At 42.1% G+C, this 27133-nt stretch overlaps 1 protein-coding gene across 1 annotated transcript; it reads left to right on the top strand.

Moving 5' to 3' along the window:
* Positions 1-25927, top strand: LOC114598991 (protein zyg-11 homolog B). Its single transcript, XM_028733461.2, has 15 exons — positions 1-283; positions 1097-1454; positions 7310-7475; positions 8193-8947; positions 11424-11564; positions 12515-12691; positions 13620-13684; positions 15564-15663; positions 16763-16813; positions 19220-19381; positions 20236-20283; positions 21167-21364; positions 21457-21509; positions 23026-23123; positions 24655-25927. The coding sequence occupies exons 2-15, from the start codon at positions 1398-1400 to the stop codon at positions 24816-24818; spliced, it is 2235 nt and encodes a 744-aa protein (XP_028589294.1). The 5' UTR covers positions 1-283; positions 1097-1397; the 3' UTR covers positions 24819-25927.
* The last annotated feature ends 1206 nt before the right edge of the window (positions 25928-27133 follow it).

Here is a 27133-nt window from a genome sequence, read left to right as displayed (position 1 = left end):
ACGACCAATGCCATCTTTGCTCGGGCATGTTGGAAGGCTTCCCGGGTGCCGGAGCGCGTCTCCTTTAAAGGAGGCGGGAGCTGTGTGGGTGTTTGCTGGTGTTTCTTCTTTCGTTTTTTTCCGCCGGCTCCGCCGAGGCAAATTCACTTCCAGGTCGAGGGTGGCAGCTGGGCTGGGGGGCCCCGGCTCGCTCCTGTCGCTGGTCGGGGCCCGCCCCTGAAGAGCAGCAACAGCAACAGCAGCAGCAAGAGACTGAGGACGGAGGGTCCCCGGCGCAGAAATGGTGAGGGGGCCGGGAGAGCGTGGCTCGGGGGTGGGAAGCGGACAGCGCCGAGTATATACGGAGAGGGACGAGGGGGTGGGAGAAGCAGCCGCTTGGATTTCAGACTGATGGAAAAATCCGGAATACTCTTCCCTCCCCCTACACCGGTATACCTATCTGAGCCGTCACAAATGCGGACCTTGCTTTGGCAAAGGCAGGAATCGCTTACCCGTCAGCCTCCATCTACCCAGACGGGGAGGGGGGGTTGCGCGCGTTGAAGCCTGCCCAATTTGGTCAACCCCGAGGTGGTTAATGGGTGTTAGCGGGGTGGTTCATCTCTGCCAGCCCACCTGAATAGGGATAAGGAGAGCGTGGGGCGGAGGCGGGATGCGAATAAACCTGGTGGGAACTGGAGGGTAGCGCTAGGATCAGGCGATTGGAACGGGAGAATTCCCCGAGGGATGTGCTTGGGAATATGGCATGCTCAAGAGAAAGCTGTGCATCTCGACCAGCAGATACCTGCCCCCCCCCCCCATTCACCATTTGCTGCTGCGAATTTAGAAACACTATTCCTGCTGTAAACATAACATTGAAAGTTGAGGCTGGGAAGACCCGCTCTTAAGTCACCTTGATGGAGAGTCTGACAGGCTACTGGAAGCAAAGGAACAGATAACCAAGTGATCTTGGCCTAGTAGCCTGGTTGGTTTTTGTAGCTATTGTAGTGCTGTTTTGTTGCCAGGCATCCCCGTGTGGTGAGAAAATAATTGCCAGCCTTCCTGGAAACGGAGAGGGGGCGGGCAAAGACTGACTGGGCCGTTTCATGTATTATTACAGTAGCCACATGGAGAATCCTGTGGGACACGGCTGCAGAGTGACAGACTTGCTGCAAAGAAAAAATCAGTTTGGAAAACTGCTCACCACACAGGATAACCCTGTTGAGCGGAGGATGTATTGGAGTACTAGGACTGGCTGATTTAACAAGCTCTTATCAGCTTCTAGTAATGTCACACCACTTTTCACACAGCAGCCTCCATGTGCTTACATGTTGTAACTTCATGCCACTGAAGGGGAGGAATCCTGTGGACTCTACTGTGTTAACTGGGTTGCTAGATGCCTAGGAAGACAGGGTCCCTATATGCTGAATAGTTTTGCAGAAGAGGGAATCTTTGACTGTATGGTCAGCTTTGGCACGGTATCTGATGCTCCTGCTTTGTGAGAACAATTAACAATAGTAGTTAAACCATAATTTTTATATTGGAAAACAATGTTTATGGGAATGTTTAAAATATGTCAGTTATTTTCATGTCACATTTTCATCACATAGCTATATAAAAATGGTCGTAAAAATAGCAGATTTTTCGAGTGCATGTGAAGTGGTCATTGCAGTCTATTGGAATGTTTCAGACCGCCCCAATCTCTGCAGAGCAGTGTGAGATTCCAGGACTCTCGGCACAGCAGAGACTGTAGTGTCTTTATGAAATAATGGTTTATTTACACAAATTTACACCTCAGTCCATCTGGAAAGAGGGTTCCAGGCATCACATCTCAAGAGGGGCTTGCTCCCCACAGCAGCATAGCATTGGATTCAAAGGTAGCCAAAACACCATCTCTCTGTCTCCTCCACACAGCTGGTCTAACCATCAGCCTGCATGGCATCTTGTTCCCCCCTCTTTCCTCAAATCCTTGCTAACCCCCCACCCCAATTTGCAGTTTAATATTGTAGAACTCGTGTCATACAATTTTGCTGAACATGCTTATTGCCCCTAGAGTTCAGCACTTTAGGATGAACAATAATAGTCCTTATCTGTGTGACAACTATGCTAGAAAATATAACCTACCATTTTGTTGTTTTTAAACTGAATGGTTACGCATTTAAAATACTTTTGAGTGTAAGACGCAACACAGTGTTGGGATGTGGACAGTCATATGAGTCTGAAGCTTTCCATTTGCTCTCCATAGATAAATTGCTACATAAAGAATGCAATTCCAGTTAGACTAGCAGTGCATTTCTGAAAACACTAGTTTGCCTTATTTTCTTTTAAATAATAAGATTCTGAAGCAAATCTGATTTTAAATGAATATATATTAAGTGGCAGAATGGAACTGCATTTTAAGTTCTCTTGTCTGCCCCCTCTCCACTCACTCCCTGGTTCAGAATGAAGGAGAAACATTAAAAAGCTTTATCACAGCTAGGATTATTGCTTTTCAAGAAGGCTTTAAATAATTTTGATGAATTTGGGAATGCTGTGGTGGTGGCCATAGATCAATTTATAGTTCAGCTACTAAAAATAGTGGCTGGCTGCTGAGGTCCCCGCCACCATTGTGTAATTAATCAGAGAGTTGTGGTCCTTGGCATAACATAACATCTATATTTAATAAATAATCTAGAAAGCGTTTTGTCAAAACACATACATTTACTTGGGATATATTATTTAAATAGAATACTTTCTTAAGATGAGTGCCTGGAACTGTTCTGAGAAAATGAAGTTGAATAACATTCTCAATTCTTAGAACAGCCTGATCAAGGAGGGCAAGTTCAATTGGTTGTGCTTCAGGGAATTAACACCTGATCCATGTATTCTGTTAACCCAATCCCCATGAACCAGATTGTTATCAAGGGCTGCTGATTCTGCAGCAGTGCAATCTTAATGGATGCCTGTCTTCTTCTAAACCCTTTAAACTTTTATACCATCATCATTGCCATCAATATGTTTGTTACGATGTTGACAGTTATAAACACATACTTCTTTCATAGTTGACAGTTGCACCAGTCTCCCTTGCTCAATGTTTTGCTTAACGTGCAGACCAAATACAGGGCCTGTGCTGAGAATATCCTAATGCTAATAGACCCTTGACTTTTGTTATTCCATGTAAGAAAACACATTCCATAGGGGCCATTAATTCTACTTCCTCTGCCAACCATTCCTTCTCATCATCATCATCATTATTGTTGTTCTTTTGTTGTCCTACTACAGCTGCTGGCAGAGAATGCCAAATCTAAAAATCAAGGTGAAAATAATTTTGCATTAAAACTTCACATTCCTTCACAAGCCAAAATATGTCTGTGCTGCTGGTATGTTTCTTTGTGCTGGAAGGTTTTGTAGAATGAAATTGTCATTTATGTACAAAAATAGCTTGTGGATAGTTCGACTGCTGCTATTAAGAACTCTGGTCTGATTATTTTTATTAGCTACATATTCCCACAAGTATTATATATTGACTGCTGTAAGTTTGAAGCTTCTGAGACTATTACTTTATAATTATTTAAAGTTTTGAAAACATTAATGTTCATCAGAATTACAAAACACGTGTTTTTCACCAAATGGATATTCTCTGCCTACTTTCAAGTTATCACTGACTGAGAATATCATTTTAGCCAGACAATCATTACTGATCTCATTAGATTTTTCAAGCAGCAATGTATGATTTGTTGTTGTTTAGTCGTTTAGTCGTGTCCGACTCCTTGTGACCCCGTGGACCAGAGCACTGATTAGTGCTGGTTATTTTCATGAGCAAAGCACACTTGCTATCAGTAGGTGGAACTTTTTCTCTTGATCCATTCAGCTTCTAATCTTTGACCCACCTTGCTGACTCACTGTAGCTTATTTAATCAGTGGGGGGAGAAATTCCTAGTAGTGGTAGCCTACCCCCCCCCCCCGAAATGTTATTGCTCTGTGACCTATGGGTGCAATCTTCAGACCACAATCTGTTTTTGTGCAGTTCGTTGGTTGCTCAATTATCACAGCCACAATGCTGATAACTCAAAGTAAGTTTTTACTGCTTTTTCCTCTTCTAGCAATAAGATATTTTTTTATGTTGCACAATTGTAATACATGTTCAAAAACCAAGATTCAGCAGTGTTGTTGTTTTCTGGAGGAATGGTAAAACTCTGCAGGAGATGTGTGTGGTTGAAATTTAAATTCCCTTGCACATGTAGCTAAGAGAGATTTCATTTTCAAATGAAAGGGAACTGCATACGCTGTGCCTTTATAAGGACTGAATGTATTTTGTTTAACTGCTGGTTTGAGTTTATCAAGACACTTATGTGAGGCAGATGAAACAAAATAACAGAAGATATTAAGCTGAAATAAAAGGGAAGTGCTGTTAAGCCAAGTTGGTGCATTGGGAAGAAATTAGCACTACTATTTTTAAAATTGGTTGGGGGAGTATGTGCTAGCCCACTGAGCCTGCTTTTTGTCTGTGGTGAAGGTGATTCACAGTGTTTGTATTATTCCCTTAAAGCTTTAGCGAAAGCTAAAGTACTGAACATTGCAGGCTTACATATAGGATATGTAGGTGAAATAGTAATTAACCTGGGCAATTCTTTGTATTAAGAAGGCGGCCTGATGTTATAGTCCTTGACTATCTTGGCTTAATTTAATATAATATGATACATGCATCATTAGACCATGGAAATGGGAAAAGAAACAAAGCCAAGGAATCATTGCAGCTATATTTCAAAAGGGAAGTTGAATAACTTTCCTGTGTTCTGTGGTGGAATCTATACACATTTAAAAACCATTCTGAAAATGCTTGCTTTAAAGCATTTTGAAAAAGACATTGAATTTTCCTTAAGGCTCATCATCACCATCTAGTGTCACGTTGTATATTGCACTTAAAACACACTTAAAACATTTTATTTGCAGCTGTATAGCTGAGTCCTGTGTCTTCCATGTGTTTTCTGACATCTTACTTCAGCAACTTTGTTAAAAGATTTGAAGATCTGGTTTAAGCACTAACATTTGACGGTTTGATATGAAAAACTTATTAGGGCATAGTTTGTTTATGGTTTTCAGTTTTATACATTTCAATAATTTTACAATCATTTTAACATTTTTAAACTCTACTTCCTTTCCCCTCTTTCTGAGGTTCCCTAACTTTATTTTTAATATTTTCTGCATATCCAAATTAACTTAATTTACTCATTTGTTCATCTACTTTAAATATATACTCTTATAAAATTGTAGGCTATTACAATAATCCTGCCAATGTTCTTATCTGTTTACAACTTACTGTAATTCCATGATTGTCACCGGTGCATTCAAAATTGTCATTTTATCAATTGGTATTTTAGGTATTCCACTGTCATCGATATTTTTTGTATTTCATCTAAATTGCCCTGTTTCACTTGTTATAATTCTGTATAAAAACTCACGAATTGATCTCTTATGTCTTTAGGATTTTCCACAACTCTACCTCCTATATTAATTTTATATAGGATTTCTCTTGCCTTTTTTATTTGCTATGCTGATAATTTCCCTGATTTATTAGCCTTAGGGTATAGGAATAGAAAGGTGAGCTAGAGCAACAGAATCCTATCTTAAAAGCCATAATCCATGGAATAAAAAAAGAGTTGCAATGCTCTAAACTGCTTGAGCCAGTTTAGTTGAACATATTACTGTACTCCTAGTCATCAAATCAGGATTGTACTTCCAGCAGAAAACTGTAGCGTTTAAATATTGACTGTGAGTCCTGGAAGACCTGCTCCCTGCCTTTTCCCACCTGGCCTGGGAGGAGGGCAGGACCTTGACTGACTCCAGCTACAAAAGCTGAAGCTGCTGAAGAGGCCAGAGACCATCGTGACAGGCTCTTAGTTAAATGTGCATTCTGTAGTTCACCTCCTTTGTGATGTTTTATTTTGAAATCTTTAAGATAACGTTTTAGTTTCCTGTTAATTATGTTGCTTTGAATGTATACTTTATATTCGACTTTCTTGTATAATATTTTATTATAGATTGTTTTATGTGAAGTTTTAGTGTAGGTTGTAAACTGCTTTGAGATGTTTTCTTAAAAATATAGTCGTATAGCAATGAAACATGAAGAATAATACTGATAATATACTACTACTACTACTAATTTTGCACTTAAATACAATTGTATGCATTCTTCTTCAGAATTTCCTGGCTCTTATGGTGCCAGGGAATATCCTTGCCGCTTGCATGAGAGCATTATGAATGCATAATTCTTGGTCCCTGCCACTTCTGACCCCTCTATATTTTTCTGCAATAATTGGGGAAGGACAGGGTAAAGATACCTTGTCTTCTCATCCCACCTAGGCCCAATGCTACAGAAGAGCCCTATTGAATCTGAACCAAAGGCCCATCTAGTTCAGCATCCTGTCCTGTTCTCATAGTGGCCAGCCAGATTTCTCTCTTTTTTTTTTTTTTGCTATTACTGCAACTAATAATTATGATAAGTGCTTATCATTACTTATCTCATTTATAAATTGCTTCCTATGAAGCACCTCAAAGTTATTTCAAATTACAATAAAATTATGCAAAACAACTACGTAAAATCCAATACAGATGCTGACAAGGATAAAAATTCCACTTAGAAGTCTTGTTCAAAGAGGAAAGTCTTTTTAACATCTAGCCTGAGGACAAGAGATGGTGCCTGTCTAATATGTACGGGAAGTACCAAATGGCAGGTGTTGCCACACTAAAGACTCAATACTGACATCATGTGCAATGAACATCTTCATAAGATGGTCTCCTCAGGGTGCCCCATTCTGCAAAATGCAGCGATTAGTCAGGTATATAAGGGATGAGACAACTACCTCTGTGAAACCCGCAGGCAGGACGTAAGTGCAACATCATCCTCTCCACTTGTGATTCCCAGCAACTGGTATTCAGAGGCAGAGTACTAGAGGTAGGGCATAGCCATTGTGCCTGGTAGCCTTTGCTAACTTTATATCCTCCATGACTTTGTCTTAATTTATTTCCACTCTGACAATAAATGATTCTTAGGACCGTAACTTGTAATTACTTCATTTCAGCCAATTTGTATTGTCTCAACTTTTTACATGCATGTGTAAAAGACCATTCCTGTCATTGTCACATAAAACACCCTTCGAGTCCAATTTCTGCCTCCCAAAGGATCCTTTTAGCGGTGGTTGGAATTGTTCACCCTTCACCCAAACCCTTCTGACAGTGATGGGAGCTTGCCCCCCACTACAAATGATTTGTGGGGAGTTACTTGTTTTGTGATGGACTGTTGCTTTTCCTAAAAAAAACAATAAAATATCTGACATTTTTTTCTCTGTAACAGGAAGAGGCTTCACCATATTCTCTGCTTGACATCTGCTTAAATTACCTAACTTCCGAACTAGAGAAGTTTTGTACAGAAAGGCATGATGGTTCACTATGTTTGCAAGAGCCTGGAATATTTCCACAAGAAGTGGCTGACCGATTGCTGCGAACGATGGCATTTCACGGTAAACGGATTCATCTGGGTCTAGCAATTATGGCGGTTCTGATAAAATGGAATGTTAGGAAATAGTGATTTGATTTACCTGCATGTTAGGACACATGACATCCTTCTTTGGCGCTGCTTCAGCAGCTGTGGCACAAGTCAGATTTGTGCCATTAGATCTAATTGGGCCCTCTGGGTTAGGCAAGTAAGGCAGAGTCACAAGACTCTGCTACACTTAACTACTGAAAATTCATTTGTGCTGTTGAAAATTCTGGATGCAGAGTTGCACTCATTACATAATTTTTAGGGCTCAGTTAACTTCAGTATCTTTCCCTATCATGTTCCCTCTTTCCTTACATCTTTCTCTGCTGGAAAAAAGCCCTTGCATTGTACAGTTGAGACTGCACGTTGATTCAATGGGAGTTGTATGGGCACGGTGAGGTGGATCCTGTATGTCAATCTTATCTTTTCTATGCTGAAACTTGGCATACATTGTGGGTACCAAGCTTCAGCATGGCAAATGGTAGGATTATGTTGATGATGTTTCTCCAGCACCACATGCCTGTTGAAACCACTCTTGAGGGGGAAAAGGGAGGTTATCAGAATCAGGAGTGCATAAAACTCTCTCCTCTTCTCTGGCAAGCCTGTCCTTCTGTTCTAGGCCCAGTCTCTTTTTTCCAGTTTAAAAACAAAATCTGTGATAAGTTTGTTTGTTTACTGTTCTTCCCTCCCACCCCAGGACTGCTGAATGAAGCAACAGTGGGCATTTTTCGAGGGAATCAGATGCGCTTGAAACGAGCTTGTATCCGGAAAGCAAAGATCTCTGCAGTGGCTTTTCGGAAAGCGTTTTGCCACCATAAGCTGGTGGAGCTCGATGCCACTAAAGTGAATGCAGACATTACGATCACAGACATCATCAGTGGACTTGGCAGCAATAAATGGATCCAGCAAAACCTTCAATGCCTTGTGCTGAACTCATTAACTCTTTCCTTGGAAGACCCCTACGAAAGGTGCTTCAGTCAGCTGATGGGTCTCCGTGCTTTGAGCATTACCAATGTTCTCTTTTACAATGAAGACCTAGCGGATGTGGCTTCGCTTCCTAGATTAGAAAGCTTGGATATATCCAACACCTCAGTCACCGACATAACTGCACTGCTCGCCTGCAAGGATCGCCTCAAGTCTCTCACCATGCACCACCTGAAATGCTTGAAAATGACAACCACTCAGATTCTGGATGTCATCAGAGAGTTAAAATTCCTGAATCACCTTGACATTTCGGACGATAAACAGTTCACATCTGATATTGCACTTCGTTTGTTAGAACAGAAAGACATATTGCCCAACCTTACATCTTTGGACATTTCGGGAAGGAAGCATGTTACTGATGAAGCTGTAGAAGCATTTGTTAAACAGCGGCCCTCAATGCAGTTTGTGGGCCTGCTGGCTACGGATGCTGGCTACTCATTATTTCTCTCTGGCGAAGGAAACTTAAAGGTTGGTATTTGTTTGTTACACAGTTCTAAATAGTTGTCAACTAAGTTTGACTTGCCGGGGAGGCGGGGCTCAGAGCTTCAAATCCTGGTGATTAATGGGTCAGTTCTAATGGCAGTGTGTGTGTGTGTGTGTGTGTGTGTGTGTGTGAGAGAGAGAGAGAGAGAGAGAGAAAGAACATTGGCTTCAGAGTTCTGCTAAACCACTGAGCCCCTAGACCAGCAAAAAGTCTACCACTCTGACAGTATCATCGTTCACATTTTGCAGCATGAGAAGAACTAAACCTGCCCCTTCCACCAAATCTTGCAGCTGGGACTGAGGTGGAGCCCAGCAGGCTTTCCTCATTTCCAAAATGTATTGATGGCAAATCAAGCCACTGCTATCCCTGTCTCTCTGTCTCTCAGCAGCAATTCCTTAAATTTACTGTACAGTGGTGCCTCGCAAGACGAAATTAATCCGTTCCGCAAGTCTCTTCGTCTTGCGGTTTTTTCGTCTTGCAAAGCACGGCTATTAGCGGCTATTAGCGGCTTAGCGGCTATTAACGGCTTAGCGGCTTTAAGAAAAAGGAAACAAACTCGCAAGAACTCGCAAGACGTTTCGTCTTGCGAAGCAAGCCCATAGGGAAATTCGTCTTGCGGAACGGCTCAAAAAACGGAAAACCCTTTCGTCTAGCGAGTTTTTCGTCTTGCGAGGCATTCGTCTTGCGGGGCACCACTGTATTCTGCTTGTTCCACTGCCCTCTTTACTCTAGGATTCAGTTGGTTGGTTCGCTAAGGCTCATAGCTGTCAATGTTTCCCTTTTTAAAGGGGAAATTCCCTTATTCCGAATAGGATTCCTCGCAAGAAAAGGGAAAAGTTGACAGCTATGCTAAGGCTCTGGGCACTGCTTCTTCCTTGTATAAACATCACTCATTGCCTGTTAGATTGTGTTACTGTTGTTGTTTTTTCATTGTACTGTAAGTTACTCAGAGGTCTCAGTGGGGACATATGACAGGGTATAAATTTCATAAATGCATAGTAAAATTATGCGCATGTAGAACATGAATTAAAGCAGCAGGCATGCCACCCCATTTTCCTGAGAATCTTCCACTCAAAGGTATTGCTACAAAAAACCTCTCAAACGGCCCTTTCTGTGTAGGAAATAGAGGCTTGTTTAGAGGGGAAATGGCACGTGTGCATGTATATTATTATTTTCATTTTCTTTTTCTGCTCCTTAACAGTTCTTGAGGAAAAACTGCGGTGTATAGGTTTTGAGAGGCACTCTCTGATTGTTTTGCAGTTTCTCTGAGATGCTGTTTTTAAGAGTAAAAGTTTAAGAGAAATGCAAGTGCTCATAGATGGTGTGCTGTCTTTGCCCCTGCAGATCACAGCATGAGAGAGGCTAGTCCCCCAAGAGTGCTTACCTCTTCTTCTGCAGCCTCATTTGTCACTTTCCTTTTCCAATGGTGTATAAAATTAGTTAACCTGTTCTTAAAAGCCCCAGCACCATAGCAATGACCATAAGTTCAGCTGCTTTTATTGGCTGGGAGAGGACTATTGCTCAGCTGTTCCCACCACCCACCACCTCCTGCCAAGGCGCACAGCCGGGAGAAGTGTGTGGTGCTGTGCTACTCTCCTTGAAGAAGTGGAGAATAATTCCTTGCCCAGCAACAAAGGAAATGGTGAAATGGTCATTCTGTACCTATTAGTATGTTGTCTTTTGCAAGCCCATGATCAACGTTACCTCTCTGCCTAGTTGATAGTTGTTCTTGAAATACTGCACCTACATTTATAGAACTGTACTGCTCAGTTAGGTCTGTAAAGACATGATTGGTAGCAATTTGTTAGCCGTGCATACAATATATAAATGGCACTGTAGATTGCATGAAGAGCAAAGACTGTTTTACTTATGCTTGATTGTGATATAAAACTGAGTGGAAACCTCAGTTCAGCAGAAATTCAGTCATACAACAACAAGAACAAGTAAACCTTGAAACATTTATATTATTTAATTACTTCAGCTTTCTTTTGCCACTACTGCAAACTCAGTGATGCAAAGAGGAGAAAATGCTGACAAAAGTGGACTGGCAGATGAAATTATTAGAGTATGCAGAGATGGCAAGATTGACAGGGAAAATCAGAACTCAGGAGGTTCAAAACCTCAATAGGGAATGGGACAAATATAGACTGCACTTAAAAGAACACTGTAATCACTTGAGTTCTATGACAGGCTTTTAGTAACTCTTGCAATGTTACAAAGACTTGGGATATTTTGGAGGACCATAATGTGGAAGAACTATAATATGCAGTTGATTTAGATATGTAAAGGACCCATGGAGGGGAGGAGGGAGTTCCTAAGATTCAGAAGAATCTTGTTTGATTTTAAAATTTAAATGTGGTAAATGTGAAATTTATTTTGTAAAATCAATAAAAAAGTATATATTTAAAAAAACTACTGCAAACTCCAGTATGTTCTCTAGTATTTGTTCTTCTGTTCAAGGTGTCTGGAGAAGCCAATGAAACTCAGATTTCCGAAGCTCTGAAGCGTTACAGTGAGCGAGCGTTCTTTGTGAGGGAGGCACTCTTTCATCTCTTCAACCTTACGCATATTATGGAAAAAACCAAACCAGAAATTCTAAAGGTAAAGCTATTTGAGACTGATAAGAAATCACCCTTTGCAGGCATCACTTTGTAAAGGTAACCTTGGGCTGTCTTCACTAAACTGCAGATAAAATCCAACAAAATGTGTGTGCGCGCTGGTAAATTTGTAGGGGGTGGGAAGAGAAAAGAGGATACAATAAAGGTAAATAGTCAGAAGTTCAGATAAAAATGGATATACTATTTACATGGGTTATACTTACTTGAGGGGCATGAGGGATGTGTTGTGCAGAGAGAGAGAGAGAGAGAGAGAAGAGAATTAATAAGATTGCCACCGGCATCGGGTTGGCCACTGTGAGAACAGGAAGTGGTGCTAGATGGGCCTTAGGTCTCATCTGGCAGGGCTGCTGTTACATTTTTGTGATGAAATGGTAGCCAACTCCATTTAGTTCTGTCTTTGAATGTGGGTCACTGCCAAACAGCTGTGACCAAAAGTAGAGATTGCTGAATCCTCCCCTTCCCTCTGTCTTAGTGGTTCAGCATGGCTGGGAGGTGGGGAAGAATGCCTGGATGTAATCTAATGTATATGATCAGAAAGTATATGCAAGGAGCACAATATACCTGCAGGTGAGTACTCTGGGTTTTCCTTTTCAAATGTTCCTCAGACAGAATTTCTCTCCCACTGCCATAACAGTGTCCTCATAATTGCCACTCCTGGCAAATAAGAAGGGGAAAGGAGAGGGCAGGCCATCTGACTGATGTAGTATCCATTCAGGGAATGAAATGGTTGCTCTGTTTCTCTTTGCTTTGGAAGTTTTAATGGTACTGCAACAGGTTTTGGGTGGCGATGTGTAGATCTGTAGCAATGGCTTGTTTAAAAGGCCTCAGGACGAGTTAAGCTTACTTTGCTTAGGCTATTGGTGGCTGATTCTGTGCATGTGACTATGTGTATTAGGAAATTCTAATTTGACCTGTTTTGATTGATTCTTTCAGCTTGTAGTTATTGGGATGAGGAATCACCCTCTGAACTTGCCAGTGCAATTAGCAGCGAGTGCCTGTGTGTTTAACTTGACAAAACAAGATTTAGCTGCAGGCATGCCGGTTAGGGTCCTGGCAGATGTCACTCACTTGCTCCTTAAGGCCATGGAACACTTTCCCAATCACCAACAGGTAAGCCTCCTTTTCCCTTTCAAGATAAGGTGCTTGAATATTTCTGAATGCTGAACTTTGTTTTTTTTAAGTATTTGAGTTCAAACTTCTTGGACAAGATGAAATTAATGAGATGAAGAAACTAATGTTAAAACTGACTGCAAAGAACAGAAGTGAATGGTGTCTAGTTGGAAATGTCTTCAGGTCAAATGGTTTCAGCTTTTCGAAACCATAAGTTATCCAATGTTAATCAATCTCAGGTTAGACCCATAAAAATTGATAGACCTAATTGGTCATATGCATTAATTTCAATGGGCTTACTCCAAGTATGATAAATATTGAAATCAACCCTGTGGATAGAATTCAATGTCACACTGTGATGAATGTTCTGCCTATGCAAGTACAGTAAGCCTGCAACTTGCTAACGATTAACTTGTACGCATTGAGCTCTGGTATACCTATGAGGAGGAGATTGCAAGCTTTTGTTTCTAGTTTCAATTAATTGCATTTCTTAGCGCACTTGAGATCATTTTTATTCAAGAACATCTTTTGTTACTGGTTTTTAAATCTGTGTATATAACTTTTATAAATCCTTTTAGGCATGCTCCTTTTTATATATAGACTATGTTGTTGGTATCTTTGTATTTTTATATATACTTCTGTAAGTCACTTTGTGAGAAGATTTTATAAATGATAGAGTATAATTCAAAAATGTAAATTAAAAAACTTAAGTGCCTGGTAGACTCTGATAAATTATAAAGGTCTATGCACCTGTTCACACCATCCTGTTTCACTGTATTTCACTTCTAAGCAAATACATTTGCAAATGACATTATCAAATCATAAAAGGAATATTTGTGAATACTTAGATTCATCTTGAAAGAAGGAAATGCTCAAAATTCCTGCATGAGAAATATTCTGTTCTGAACCTTGCTTTGCTTTTCTACAGCTGCAAAAGAACTGCCTCCTGTCACTGTGCAGTGACAGGATACTTCAGGATGTTCCATTTAACAGGTTAGTTTTACTTCCCAAGTTACAGAGAAGTAGGGAAAGTATTTCAGGTTGTTGAATGTCTTATGTCTCATTGCTTAGCAGTTTGCAAACTGCTTACTCCTCCTTGGAATATAACAAATTCTTATCAGAACTTGGGAACCAATTATTAAATAACTGTAACAGTTTAATTTTGACTGCATATATGCACTGTTATGAAATACATGTGTCGGTTTGCTAGATCCAGGTGGATTGCCATTTTCTTTTTGGATGCTGGTTTTAAAAACTTGGTTCTAAGCAAGGGTGTACAGTTTGACTGCACTGTACATCAAGAGGCTGTGGATTTTGTGGGTTAATGAAAGTGGCTTGTATCATATGCAGAAGTCTGCCTACTAGGGATGGCAATACTTAAGCATAAATGCCAATGAAGATTGTTACCTGCCAACTTCTGAGTACGTTTGAGCCATTGTCCCTATTTATAGATATTAGAAAATCCACCTACTACCTTATGCTATAGCAGCGTGTAATTACATGCTACCTAGAGACGTGTGCATCATAGCTCTTGTAATCTCACTTTTAATGCAAATGTTTCTAGCCCTTTTCGTTTTGAGCACTTACTGGAAAAGGTTTGGAAAGGGGGATGGATGTGGTTTCCAGAAGTTGTTCTCTCATGATTCATGTTTCCATTCCCTCTTACTCTAGTCTCTGCACTCTTCCCTCTTTTGGACAAAGAGATCTGAATCTTTAACCCTCAGTAATACAAGAAAAGTTGTTTAATTCTCTCCTTGGTTTTTTGAGCGTATGTGGATGTACAAAGCACATGTTTTTCCCAATAATATTTTGTTGTTGTTGTTAGTCTGAGGCTAGTAGGAGTGAAAGTGTTGTAGGTTGTGCTTCAATGGGGGAGCAAGGAGCAAGCACACATTCTTGGTGTGTTGAAAACTGCCCCCCAACTTTGTGGGTAGCCTGAAGCATAGCAGTGGGTTTGGCAAGCCAGCAGGATGAGGGTATAACCCTTGGGAAATATGCTACTGATCCTGACCACAAGCAGGTTTGCATGACCTGGGAGGAAGATGATGTTGGCACGGAGCCAATGCAGGTTGGTTTGCTGACTTTGTCACACCACAGAGGCTTTTTTTATCCCTCCCCAGCTGAAGTTCAGGGAGTTTGTGTCCCCAGTGTGTGTTTTAAGGAGACTGGGTGCCCATTCCTCCTTGCTTCTCAAAACATCAAGTCTTTAGCCTTGTGGCTAAATTCTATATAGGTACATTGTGACAAATCATAAAGTGCAACACAGAATCCTGCTCTGTATCTTTCAGTCATGATGAGTTGCTTAAAAAGTCAATAACTACCCATGCCAAATGTGTCGGCTTAGTAAAAATTCCTTTCATCAATCACTGACAAATTGGGATTTTTAGCACTTGTTGATTACCAGCTCAATCCAAGGCCATCTCCTGAAGATGGAGACAGTGGGTGGTGCGAAGACCAGCTCTATCACATTTCTGCGCTGAAATGGCATGCTCCTTTTACAGTCTGATAAAGAAAACCAAACGGAAGCCATTTTGCTGCTTATAAGTAGCTAAGGCTGGCATTTTAAAGTTTTTCTTTATACTTTTGTCCTGTGCTTTTTTTCTGGGGGGGGGGGGGATACATATCGCTAAACATTTTGTGAATCTTTGTACTTTTGTCCATTTACTGTATTTATTTCCCCCGATTTGAACTATTAAATGGTGATTTTCTTGAGTCAAAATGAGAGTACCCCTAAACATTTTTTCTGTAGGAAAAAAGCACTGCTTTTGTCTTTGTAGCAGTAACCTAGTCGCTTCTGTTTCACTGCCAATAACAGGTGGTATGGTTTTATTCCCCCCACCCCCAGATTTGTGAACTTTCTGTTGCCTTTCAGGTTTGAAGCAGCCAAGCTTGTCATGCAGTGGCTTTGTAACCATGAAGATCAGAATATGCAGAGAATGGCAGTGGCTATCATCTCCATTTTGGCTGCAAAGGTGGGATATTTTATTTTGTTTTTAAAACTTATTTCTTGCCCTTCATTGTAAGACCCCTGGGTGGGTTACAGCTCTAAACACCTAAAATGAGAAGCATAAAACACAGTTAAAGATCAATTTTCTGATAAACAGTTTCCCAGAGTGAAAAAGGGCCTGGAGAAAAAGACAAGCCTTCAATTGGTGTTTAAAACGAGACAATAATGGCACCAGCCAAGGCTCTAGGGCCAAGGTAGCTGTAACAGAGAAAGCTCTCTGATAGTGTCAATGACCCTCTGACTTCCCTCCCCACTGGCACTATCAGCAAGGCCTTCTCAATCGATCTCAACTCACAGGCAGGGGCAGTATGGCGGGAAGCACTCCCGTCAGGTGCCTGGATTCCAAGCCATAGAGGGCTCTATATGCCAAAAGCATGTAGCAAATAGGAGCGCACATCTTTTAGGACTTGATGCTATATGGTCTCCAAATGTTGAACCCAACAAAACTCTGGCATCTGCATTTTGTGTGCTGCCACTTACAAACAGTATTCAAGGGCAACTCCAAGTAGAGTGTCCATTGCAGTCATTTAGAGAGAGGGTTATTAGGGCACAGTTCACTGTGGCTAGGCTACCCTGGCCCGGAACGGCTGTAGCTGGCAAGCTAGCTGTAGCTGGAAATAGGCCCTCTGTGCCACGGAAGCCACCCTGACTTCCAGAGACAAGGTGAATCTAGGAGTACCCTTGGACTATGAATCTGGATTGGGAGTGCACCCCAATCCAAAACAAGCCACCTACTTAATTCCTGGACTTGGGAACCACTAGTCCAGAGTATCTCCTTCTTGATGGGATTCAGTATGTTCATTGGCCTTCATCTAGCTTGTTACTGCCTCTAGGACAGTGATCAAGCATCTACATAGCTTCACCTCATTCAGGTGGCAAAGAGAAGCAGAGCTGGGTGTCATCTGTGCACTGGTGGCACCTTGTCCCCAATCCCCTGACGACAGCTCTACTAGCTTCATAAAGATGAAGACATAGGCGTCCCCAATGCAATGGTTGCACTTAAGTCCCAAGGCCCTTCTAACAGTAATCTGATATTTCTGCTTGTTTGCTTTTTTTGCTTGTAGCTTTCAACAGAACAAACAGCTCAACTTGGTGCAGAGCTCTTCATTGTTAAGGTAAGCGAAGTGCTAGCACCTTTCTGAAAAGCTATTAACTTGTAACACTCCGGCTGCAATGTTGTTACGGCTAACAGTGTTTTTCTTAAACAAAATAAAAAACGGGCCTTGGTATGACCAACTTAAAAATGTGTATTGGAAAAATGAGAATATTAAATGTTTTTATGTTGGAAGTTCTTTAAAAGTATTCTAATAAATTTGACCCATATGCCTGGTAGCCCCACTTAACGGCAAATGTACAGGCAGAAGTGACTGGTGTTATTACCGTATTTTTCGCTCTATAACACGCAGTTTTTTCCTCCTGGAAAGTAAGGGGAAATGTCTGTGCGTGTTATGGAGCGAATGCCTACAGATGGCAGGGGAATCCGCTGCAGTTGTGAGCAGTCCGTGGCTCTCTTTGAAACTGCAAAGCGGGTGTAAGCGGCTCCTGTCAGCGAGCCGAGCCGGGCAGGAGGGAGAGAAGCAGAGCGGGGTTGGTTGCTTTAAAACAACCCCGTGCTCTATGTCCCTCTCTCTTCTCCACTGAGCTGCTAAGTAGCAGCAAAGCTTTTCAGCCAGCCTAGCCGGGAGGAGGGAGAGAAGCAGATCGGGGCTGGTTGCTTTAAAACAACCCCGTGTCCCTGCCTGCAGTTTTTTGCTGTCCGATTTTGGATCAGCCACTGTAGGGGCTGTGTGTGTGTGTGTGTGTGTGTGTGTGCTTGAGCTATCGTTCTCCTCCTCCTTCCTGTTCACTCTCACAGCGCCCCAGCGCTCTCCTGCGACTTTAGGAGTGATACTCTGTGTGTCTCTCTGTGTGTGAGGCATCGTTCTCCTTCTCTTGCTTCCCCTTCACTCTCCCAGCGCCCCTGCTACTTCCAGCGCCCCTGCGACTTTAGGATTGATACTCTGTGTGTGTGTGTGTCTGTGTGTGTGTGAGGCATCGTTCTCCTCTTGCTTCCCCTTCACTCTCCCAGCGCCCCTGCGCTCTCCTGCGACTTTAGGATTGATACTGTGTGTGTGTGTGAGAGAGGGGGGATCGTTCTCCTTCTCTTGCTTCCCACTCCCAGCGCCCCTGCGTTCTCCTGCGACTTTAGGATTGATACTCTGTGTGTGTGTGTGTGTGTGTGTGTGTGTGTCTGTGTGTGTGTGAGGCATCGTTCTCCTCTTGCTTCCCCTTCACTCTCCCAGCACCCCTGCGCTCTCCTGCGACTTTAGGATTGATACTGTGTGTGTGTGTGTGTGTGTGTGTGTGTGTGTGTGTGTGTGTCTGTGTGTGTGTGTGTGAGGCATCATTCTCCTCTTGCTTCCCCTTCACTCTCCCAGCGCCCCTGCGCTCTCCTGCGACTTTAGGATTGATACTGTGTGTGTGTGAGAGAGAGGGGGGGATCGTTCTCCTTCTCTTGCTTCCCACTCCCAGCGCCCCTGCGCTCTCCTGCGACTTTAGGATTGATACGCTGTGTGTGTGTGTGTGAGAGAGAGGGGGGGGGATCGTTCTCCTTCTCTTGCTTCCCACTCCCAGCGCCCCTGCGCTCTCCTGCGACTTTAGGATTGATACTGTGTGTGTGTGTGAGAGAGAGAGGGGGGGGGGATCGTTCTCCTTCTCTTGCTTCCCACTCCCAGCGCCCCTGCGCTCTCCTGCGACTTTAGGATTGATACTCTGTGTGTGTGTGTGTCTGTGTGTGAGAGGGATTGTTCTCCTCCTCCTGCGTCCTGTTCACTCCCCCAGCGCCCCTGCGACTTTAGGGCGACTTTAGCATGGATCCACATGGATCCTCAGGATTTTTGCATTGGGCTACCCCAAACTCACTGTCCGTTCACATGTCTGTGGCCACAGCATGAACCACAAAAATCATACATCCACTGTTTTGTTTAGAATATTTTTTTCTTGTTTTCCTCCTCTAAAAACTACGTGCGTGTTATGGTCTGGTGTGTGTTATAGAGCGAAAAATACGGTACTTCAAATCCAGGGTGGGGGCAGAATCTATTGAGTTTACTCCTGAACTTTGCTTTTGACCTCTATAATCTGTGGATGTATTGCTGTTTCTGGTGTTGAAAAGTTAATCTCCTTTATTTATTAATCACTGTGCTCAAGAGGACAAAGTGCTCTTTAGTGTTTTACTTTGCAGGACTAACAGTGTGACATTAGAGGGGTAGACCATGCTGCTCAAATAAGTTAATGTGCAGGTTAAAGTGCAGTCAGACAGCCTGTGGGCTTGGTACCTGTGGCCCTCTAGACTAACTTCCACATGACCCACTCCTTTGTTGGCCTTGGACCCATAAATCTGTGATGGATCTAGCGTTCATACCTACCGTCTTCTAAATTGGAAGAGAATTTGGCTTCTTGTATTAATTGTGAGCCTCCAACAGCTGGATTTTGAAATGTGAATGTCATTTGCAAAGGCACCTGTTTTTTTCTATCTCTTTTAGCAACTACTTCAAATTGTGAAGCAAAAAACTAACCAGAATGTAGTAGACACTACTCTTAAGTTTACACTGAGTGCACTTTGGAATCTTACTGATGAGTCCCCAACCACATGTCGGCACTTTATTGAAAACCAAGGGCTGGAACTCTTCATGAAAGTCTTGGAGGTGAGAGCTGACAGTTCTGTCTGCCAGTATGTGCCTGTCTGTTTCTGTATCTGCAGATTCCAGCATCTGCACAGGGTTGCAGTCTGTAGGTCTGGGCAGCATCAGGTAGGGTCTCTCTGCTCATGATAGATAGAAACCTGTAATTGCCATAAAATAGTATCTGCCAACCCACTGCAAATAAGATTGGGCAGGCTGCTGCTAGCCCTGGGAGATGGGAGGAAAGCAATTGCAGGGGTTATTGGGCTCAGATGAGGTGCATCCTCTGCTGAACATCCTCTATGCCCAATTCCCCTTCCCAAAACAATTGTTTCATAGGCTAAGGGGGATTGGTGGGCCTGGCCAAAAGCATTGTGGGAGGAAGGGGAAGAAGAGATGAATTGGGGTTGTCTCACCTCTGTTCCTGCGGCTGTTCCTTAAGAGGAAAATGCTTTCTAGAAGGCTTCTTCCTTCCTCTGCTCTGGGACCACTGGAGGAAAACAAGGGAGGAGAGCCTTCATGAATGTGCCCACTCCCAAGAAGCAGCCATAGCAAAAGAGCAATGCGCCCCTTTCCATTCCTCTTAAGGCTCACTCCAGGTCCTGCTCTTTTTCCTTCCCATAGTAGCCCCCTTAACTAAAAGGCTTGCAAGTGCTCTTTGGTGTATGCTTCTTCCTGTCCCAGCCCTTCTTAGTTTGGGGGCAGTGAAGCTGGGGTGTAGGGGCTGAACCTGTTCTATCAAGCCAATAAGGAAATATTTAATGTGCAGAAACCCCACAATTCCCTGAGACTTTTCGCAGGCACCTGCTTGTTCTAAAATAATAATTGGCTACAAATCCCTTACTGAATGGTTGCATATACTTTGTTTTACTTTACAGTCTTTTCCGTCGGAGTCTTCTGTACAACAGAAAGTGCTTGGCCTTCTGGTAAGATGAGTGGAAGAATATATATTTTACCAGGGCACTGGAAATGCCGGTTTTCTCTTCTCTCTGCCAATGTCTTCCCCTCACCATCCTGACATTTAACACTACACAGGATAAATTACTTTACATGCCATTCTGTTACTTTTCAACCAAACCTTATTCCTGCACCATTCCCATTAGCTTCAGTTTTATTGTAGGAGAATATAAGAAGACACCCCCAAGTGGTATTTAACATGTAGTCTGAACCATTGGGAGCAGTCATTAGGCAATTTAGGGCAAGGCGCCATCATTTTTTCTGAGGTCACTTGGCTCTGTTTCTTCATAACATCTGAATTAGGAGAGGCTGCAGATGTGGGCTTTGTGCCAGTGTCTAGATCCTTCCCCGCCCCCCTTGGAATTGTACAGGCATGCTCACAGACGGCTGGGAGTGGGGCATTTCCCCAAAATTCAGTGTTTATGAGCCAAGATTTGTTGCCACTGTGGGAGGCCCTTACCTTTAGCAGTTGCGATGGGAACAGCTTTTCTGTTTTATTTGTTAAAACTATGTTGCTGAAGATGTAGCCGCTGTGTTCTTAAACCCCCCTCCCCCCGGCAATGGCCTCCAAGCAGTGCCATTCATGGACAGGTGGTGGCAAAGCATGCCGGCTGCTCTGAGTTATTCATGCACTTGTCACTCTGATAACTTATCTGTAGTAATGATTGAAAATGTACAAGTTGGAGCAGGCCAATCCCAGCTTAGTCTAATTTGACATGAGACAGGTTTGACGTTCATTATGGCTTCAGCTTTTATGAAGAGAACAAGCATTTTAATGACAGATACCTTTGTATACACACACGCAACTGTTTTTCGTTCATTTTGAAATCCCTCCTTCTTGTTCCCCTGTAGAACAACATAGCAGAGGTTAAAGAGCTCCACTCGGAGCTCATGTGGAAAGACTTCATAGACCACATCAGCAAGCTGCTGCGCAGTGTTGAGGTGGAGGTGAGCTACTTCGCAGCAGGGATCATTGCTCACTTGATATCACGAGGAGAACAAGCCTGGACATTGAGCCGCAACCAGAGAACCTCGCTCCTAGAAGAGCTGGTACAGATGCAATTGAAAACACTGCCCATTGTTAACTCCAGAGCAATGTTGTTAACGTGATTAGTAATGGTGCTCCTTCCCTTGTCTTGCAGCATTCTGCCATTTTGAACTGGCCTACACCAGAATGTGAAATGGTGGCTTACAGGTAACTACAGACTTGACATAAACCTTGAGGAAATATTAAGGTTAACTTGCTGTACATTGTATTGTTTCTATCTTAGTTCAAGTGTTTTGGCTTATGACAAAGTCATGTTGCTAGTTAATCATTAAAGCAGGGGTCAGCAAACTTTTTCAGCAGGGGGCTGGTCCACTGTCCCTCAGACATTGTGGGGGGCCGAACTATATTTTTTAGGGGGGAAATGAACAAATTCCTATGCCCCACAAATAACCTAGAGATGCGTTTTAAATAAAAGCACACATTCTACTCATGGAAAAACACGCCGATTCCCGGACCACTTGAGGGCTGGATTTAGAAGGTGATTGGGCCGGATGTGGCCCCTGGGCCTTAGGTTGCCTACCTATGCATTAAAGCTTCAAGCCTATACACATTTACCTGGGAATAAGGCCCAATGAACTTAGGAAGTTATTTCTGAGTGGATGTGTGCAGGATTGCACCGTTCACGTGCAACGCCTCTGCAGTGCAATCCTGTGCATGCTTACTCAGAAGTAACTCCAGTTGTGTTCAGTGGTGGTTATGCTTCAATATGCAAAGTATTATAGCCCTACTGAATTTAGTACTAATGCTGCTGAGACAGATTACAGCAATTAATATAATTGTCGTACACTCTAATGCTATGAACAGGCACATAAAATTTCTACTTGGAGGCCCACTGCGGCTTTTAGAAGGGAGGGATTGACTGGGTGGCTGTTGAAGAAAGTGGTACTGTAGTATGACTCTTCTGAAGAAAACCTCCGTAGACCTTGAGGTAGACCTTGCGGTGTTAGATGACTGCCGCCCAGCCACAAATATTCGGGACATGAAGGACCATTTGGCTAATGATTTGTTATTTCTGTTGTAATTCTGCCTGGCAACGTATTAACTGGGGGATGAACTACCACACAGATCTGTGTAAAATGTTTTTGTTTCTTTCCCTCCACATCTGGAGCAATAAGGGTGTGAAAAGAGCTGCTTAAGCTTTACCTTCGGACAGTTTTTCTGTTCAAAATTGCCACTCTTGGTTGATTTCCTTACTGCAAAGAAGATGCAGGCAACCCTTTCCTTGCACCATCCCTCTGCTCGAGGTTGCAGCCTCCAGTGTGATTTTTGTTTAAAAAATAATTTAAAAAAATACATGCAATGTATTGCATCTAGTTTGTGTCTAAAGATTTCTACTTGGTTTCTCTCCCTTCCTTTGTTGGAAGTACATATCCCTGTAGAAATATTGAAGGGGTGCAGTGATGAGATTTAGCTGCACGTCAAGACGGTGCCAGGCTGTGCGTGGATTCCTATGTCCATAGGTTAAGATGTTGTCTCCTCATGTACTCCAGTTTGGAACAAGAATTGTAGGACAGAAGAAAATGGAAGCAGTTCAGGGCCTCTATGATTACCCTCTTTTTCACAAGCTAGGTAGATATTTTAGAACAAAACAGGCTTACCGTATGTTTTAATCATGTTGCAAACATGGAGTGATGGCATCTCTGCTTTTTATTCTCATGAACAGGTCTTTCAATCCTTTTTTCCCCTTGCTTGGCTGCTTCATGACTCCTGGGGTACAGCTGTGGGCAGTGTGGGCCATGCAGCACGTTTGCAGCAAAAACCGTATGTACTGAGACAAAATTCTACCTCTTAAGCACCTCTTTCAACCTGTAGTTGGAGTGATTTCCAGACTCTATATAATTTTTGTGATCTTGAGCCGTGTCTATGCTTTAACACTCGATTTTCTATAGAGATAGCAATCTGACCACAATTCTAGATATTATATGTGAAACTTCATATCAGATAAGCTCATGGGTTTTAACACAGGTTAAAAATGCAGAGTTGTTGTTGCTGTTGGTGTGTGTGTTCTAAATATATATATTTCTATGTGTCAGTGTGAATCAATGGATGGAGTCTTGGACTTTAATCAAGGCTGAAATTCCTCAGGCTATGAAGCACACTTGACAAATCTCTCTCTCTCAAATCTACCTCACAGAATCATTGTGAGGATAAAATGAGAGAATAGCATGCATGCTGCTTTGAATTACTGGAATAAAACCTGAAGACAAATGTAAATAATAATAATAATAATAATAATAATAATAATAATAATAATAATAATAATAATAATTTATTATTTAAGCCCTGCTCATCTGGCTGGGTTCCCCCAGCCACTCTGGGCGGCTTCCAACTGAATATTAAAAACAATACAGCATCAGACATTAAAAACCTCCCTAAAAAGGGCCGCCTTCAGTTGTCTTTTAAAAGTAAAATAGTTGTTTATTGCCTTGACATCTGCTGGGAGGGCGTTCCACAGGGCAGGGGCCACTACCGAGAAGGCCCTCTGCCTGGTTCCCTGTAACCTCACTTCTTGCAGCGAGGGAACCAATGATAAATGCATTGATAAATTGGATCACTTGGAAGTGAGCACTTGTTCAGAAATGAAAAAAGGGCTAGCACTAACTGCTCACTTGGTCACCCCCCAGGATAGGACAAAAATGTATTCATCTTACCTCCTTAGAGAAATACTACAGGGATCCATACAAAAGAAATAGAAAGCTAGTCCTTGAATGGCAGTCAAGAAGCCACTGCGGGTACAGCAGGGGTGTGGTGCCAGCTTTAAAGAGTGGGGAGGCTTAGACTGGGAGAAATGAGAAGGTTCTGTGATGTAGGAAGATGGGCTTGGAAGAGCAAGGAGCTAAATCAGGTTGGAAGGAGTTTAGAAGTTCTGTTCATCACCTCTCTAAATCCATGGAGGTGGGATTGCAGGCATGTGGGAGAATTAAGCTGTCCCTTGGCCTCTTTTGGATTGGATTCTTAGTTATTGTTCTCTCTCTTCTACACCACCCTCCTGAGTCTGAGCATGTGGAAGAGACAGTTTCCATTCCTGAAGCATGTAATCAGCACCTGCGAATGCCACGTGAGGACATCCTTAATGGTGGCTTTGCAACTGCTATCCCTTCAATAAGAAAAGCATGGAGGAGGACTGGGGAACACTTGCTGTTCCTATAGTTTGCAAAATAATTTTGCAAAATCCCTTTGCACTTATAACCAGAACTTAAATTGTAAGAGTTGTGCGAAAAGTGATGGGAAGTAAATATCTAAATTCTTGACCTAACTGAATTTGTTTCCCTCTTCTTTGTTGTTGTTTTAGCTGCCAGGTACTGCAGTATGCTGATTGAAGAAGGCGGCTTGCACCACTTGTTTAACATCAAGGAAAACAGCCAGACTGATCCAGATGTTCAGCGAATCGCTATCTCAATCTTAGATAGTTTAGAAAAACATATTTTGCGTCATGGGCGGCCACCTCCATGTTAAAAACAGACAGAAGCTAAGCCAAATTGAAAGAAAAATGTAACAGGGAATAGGTGTGTAAATTATCCTCTAATAATCCCTTATGAAGTATCTCTAGTTGGAATGGCTTCTGTTACATTGATCACCTTTGAAGCTTATTTGCCAGCTGTTGTGGAAGCAGGAACAGACCACGGCTGGCAAACATGGTCTTTAATGGTCTCTGCAATTGAAGGTTTTCACAAGGATCTAGGATTAATTCCTAAACTGGTTGTGTGTATTGGATCACCTCTGGCTGTGGAAAAGTGGAGACTGTACAATTCAAATGCACACCCAAAATGAAACTTCTAGGAATTTGTGAGTTCCAAGTACAGAAATTTTGTTTCTGCTTGCTTCATCCCTTCAGAATAGTTGTGTTTTAAATAGAACTGTTCACCAACTCAGTATTCGAATAGAACTACTTGTGCTTGTAACTTCAGCACTACTGAGCTCAAAACAATGTTATGTATCCACGCATTAAAACACAACTAGTTATGAGTAAGGTGACCAAGGATGTCTTGTTCCTCCAGGGACCTTTTCAATCCATATGGAGCCTTCAGAATTTGTTGGTTTTACACACACCCTAGCAAGGGCACCTGAGTTATGAATTGACAGTTTATCTTCCCCTAATATGCTGTAGTGAGAATCTGCTTATAGGAAGAAACTAGGTTCTATTTCAGGGGAGCCAAAGGCATGGGTGGGAAAGGAGTGAATTGTATATTTCTTAATGAAGAAAAAAGAAAACCACAACAGTGCTCTTACACTTACTGAAACATTAAGTGTATGCCTAACAAAAAGGGTAGGGAAACTATGGCGCTCTCCACCAAAAGGATGGCTAAGGTGGAAAGAACTTCCTCAGCTTATGGGATCACACAAGACCAAGAATATCTGATCACCTTATTTATGACAGACTATTACTTGCTTTGCTGTTTCTCGTAAATACTCTTTTGTCAGTATTTGTGCAGTGAACTGTATGTGCAAGGCACCCCTCTCCTACAAAATCTCATCCAACATCCTATGTAAAGTCTGGTGTAAATTACATTGTTGTGTGGAGTATTCAGGTTTTACATAAAACTTTCCATGGTTAAAAAACTTAACTCTGATGTGTGTAATCTGTGAATGTTTTATGGGACAAAATGGAAATTGTAACAGCATGCAGAAGCATGCTATAAAGTAGAGCTGGTGGAAAGCAAACTATGCCATGAGTTAAGCTTCTTCTTTTCTAATATGTTGCTTTGTAACTTGCTTCACAAATGAGGAAAAAACCAACACCAGTCTTCCCTGCTCATGCAAGCTCTGATTTAACATTGCTAACGCTATAGCATGGTACCATATATTGGAGGGATAGCCTTGCTATGGGTGGTGAAAGTGGAATAACTGTTTATTGGTGTGCAGCATATGTGCATGTGTTTAAACAGGACTTTAAAAGAAGGAAGCTTTTTTTATTAACTTTTCACACTAAGAGTGCACATTAATCAAAAAAGCTAAAGATTCCTAAAATAATGGGGCATGGCATATAGGAAAAGAGAGCCTTATTTTGTTGTTTGATGAGCTCTGTAGTACTGTGCTAGCTGTCATGGGAAATGGAGAAACAGTGAATAAATATTATTTCAGCCAGAGACCAATAATAATAATAAATTACAAATAACTGTTGTCACCAGCAGCAAACTAACAGAAACAAGTCTGTTATAGAAACCTGATGCAATACAGTTTTATTAATACAAATGTGTGCAATTTTAGCAGCTGTGGTTTTAACCTAAACAACCTTATGAATAATTGTTAGAACTGGACCACATATCTACAAGCTTATGAGGCCAGTGAAGATTTATGTGCAAGATCATAGTCAATTATTTCTGTATACATGAGGGGGGAGAGAGTAAGAATTGCAGTAGGTCTTCCATCTGTCCAGTCGTCAAAATAGAAAAATCAGTTTCACATGTTGTGTCCATACTTTTCTAAAACAGGAATAATTTTGGGTTGCTTTTCCCCAAACCTTTTCTAGGTCTAAAATATCTTTCCTAAGGTGGCCAGAACTGTACATAGTATTCCAAACATACTTTACACTTGCTTATGTTGAATTGCATTTGGGATTATTCTGCCCATTCACTCCATTTGGAGAGATTCTTTTGAAGTTCCTCACAATCCCTTTTTATTTTAGCCACCTTGAATAATTTTGTATCATTAGCAAACTTTGCTCACCATGAATGCTACATCATTTATGAACAAGTTAAAAAGCACGAGTCCCAGTGTCAATCCTTGAGGGACTCCACTTTCTATAGCCCTCCATTTGGGAGAACTGTCCA

This window comes from Podarcis muralis, chromosome 5 (assembly GCF_964188315.1).
Source record: "Podarcis muralis chromosome 5, rPodMur119.hap1.1, whole genome shotgun sequence".
Lineage (NCBI taxonomy): Eukaryota > Metazoa > Chordata > Lepidosauria > Squamata > Lacertidae > Podarcis > Podarcis muralis.
This window is presented reverse-complemented; position numbering and strand designations above follow the sequence as displayed.

Coding starts and splice junctions, on each gene's coding strand:
- LOC114598991 (XM_028733461.2), top strand. CDS start 1,398: ATGCTGAATAGTTTTGCAGAAGAGGGAATCTTTGACTGTATGGTCAGC. Junction 19,382..20,235: donor TCTTCATGAAAGTCTTGGAG/GTGAGAGCTGAC, acceptor TTTACTTTACAG/TCTTTTCCGTCGGAGTCTTC. Junction 20,284..21,166: donor AGAAAGTGCTTGGCCTTCTG/GTAAGATGAGTG, acceptor GTTCCCCTGTAG/AACAACATAGCAGAGGTTAA.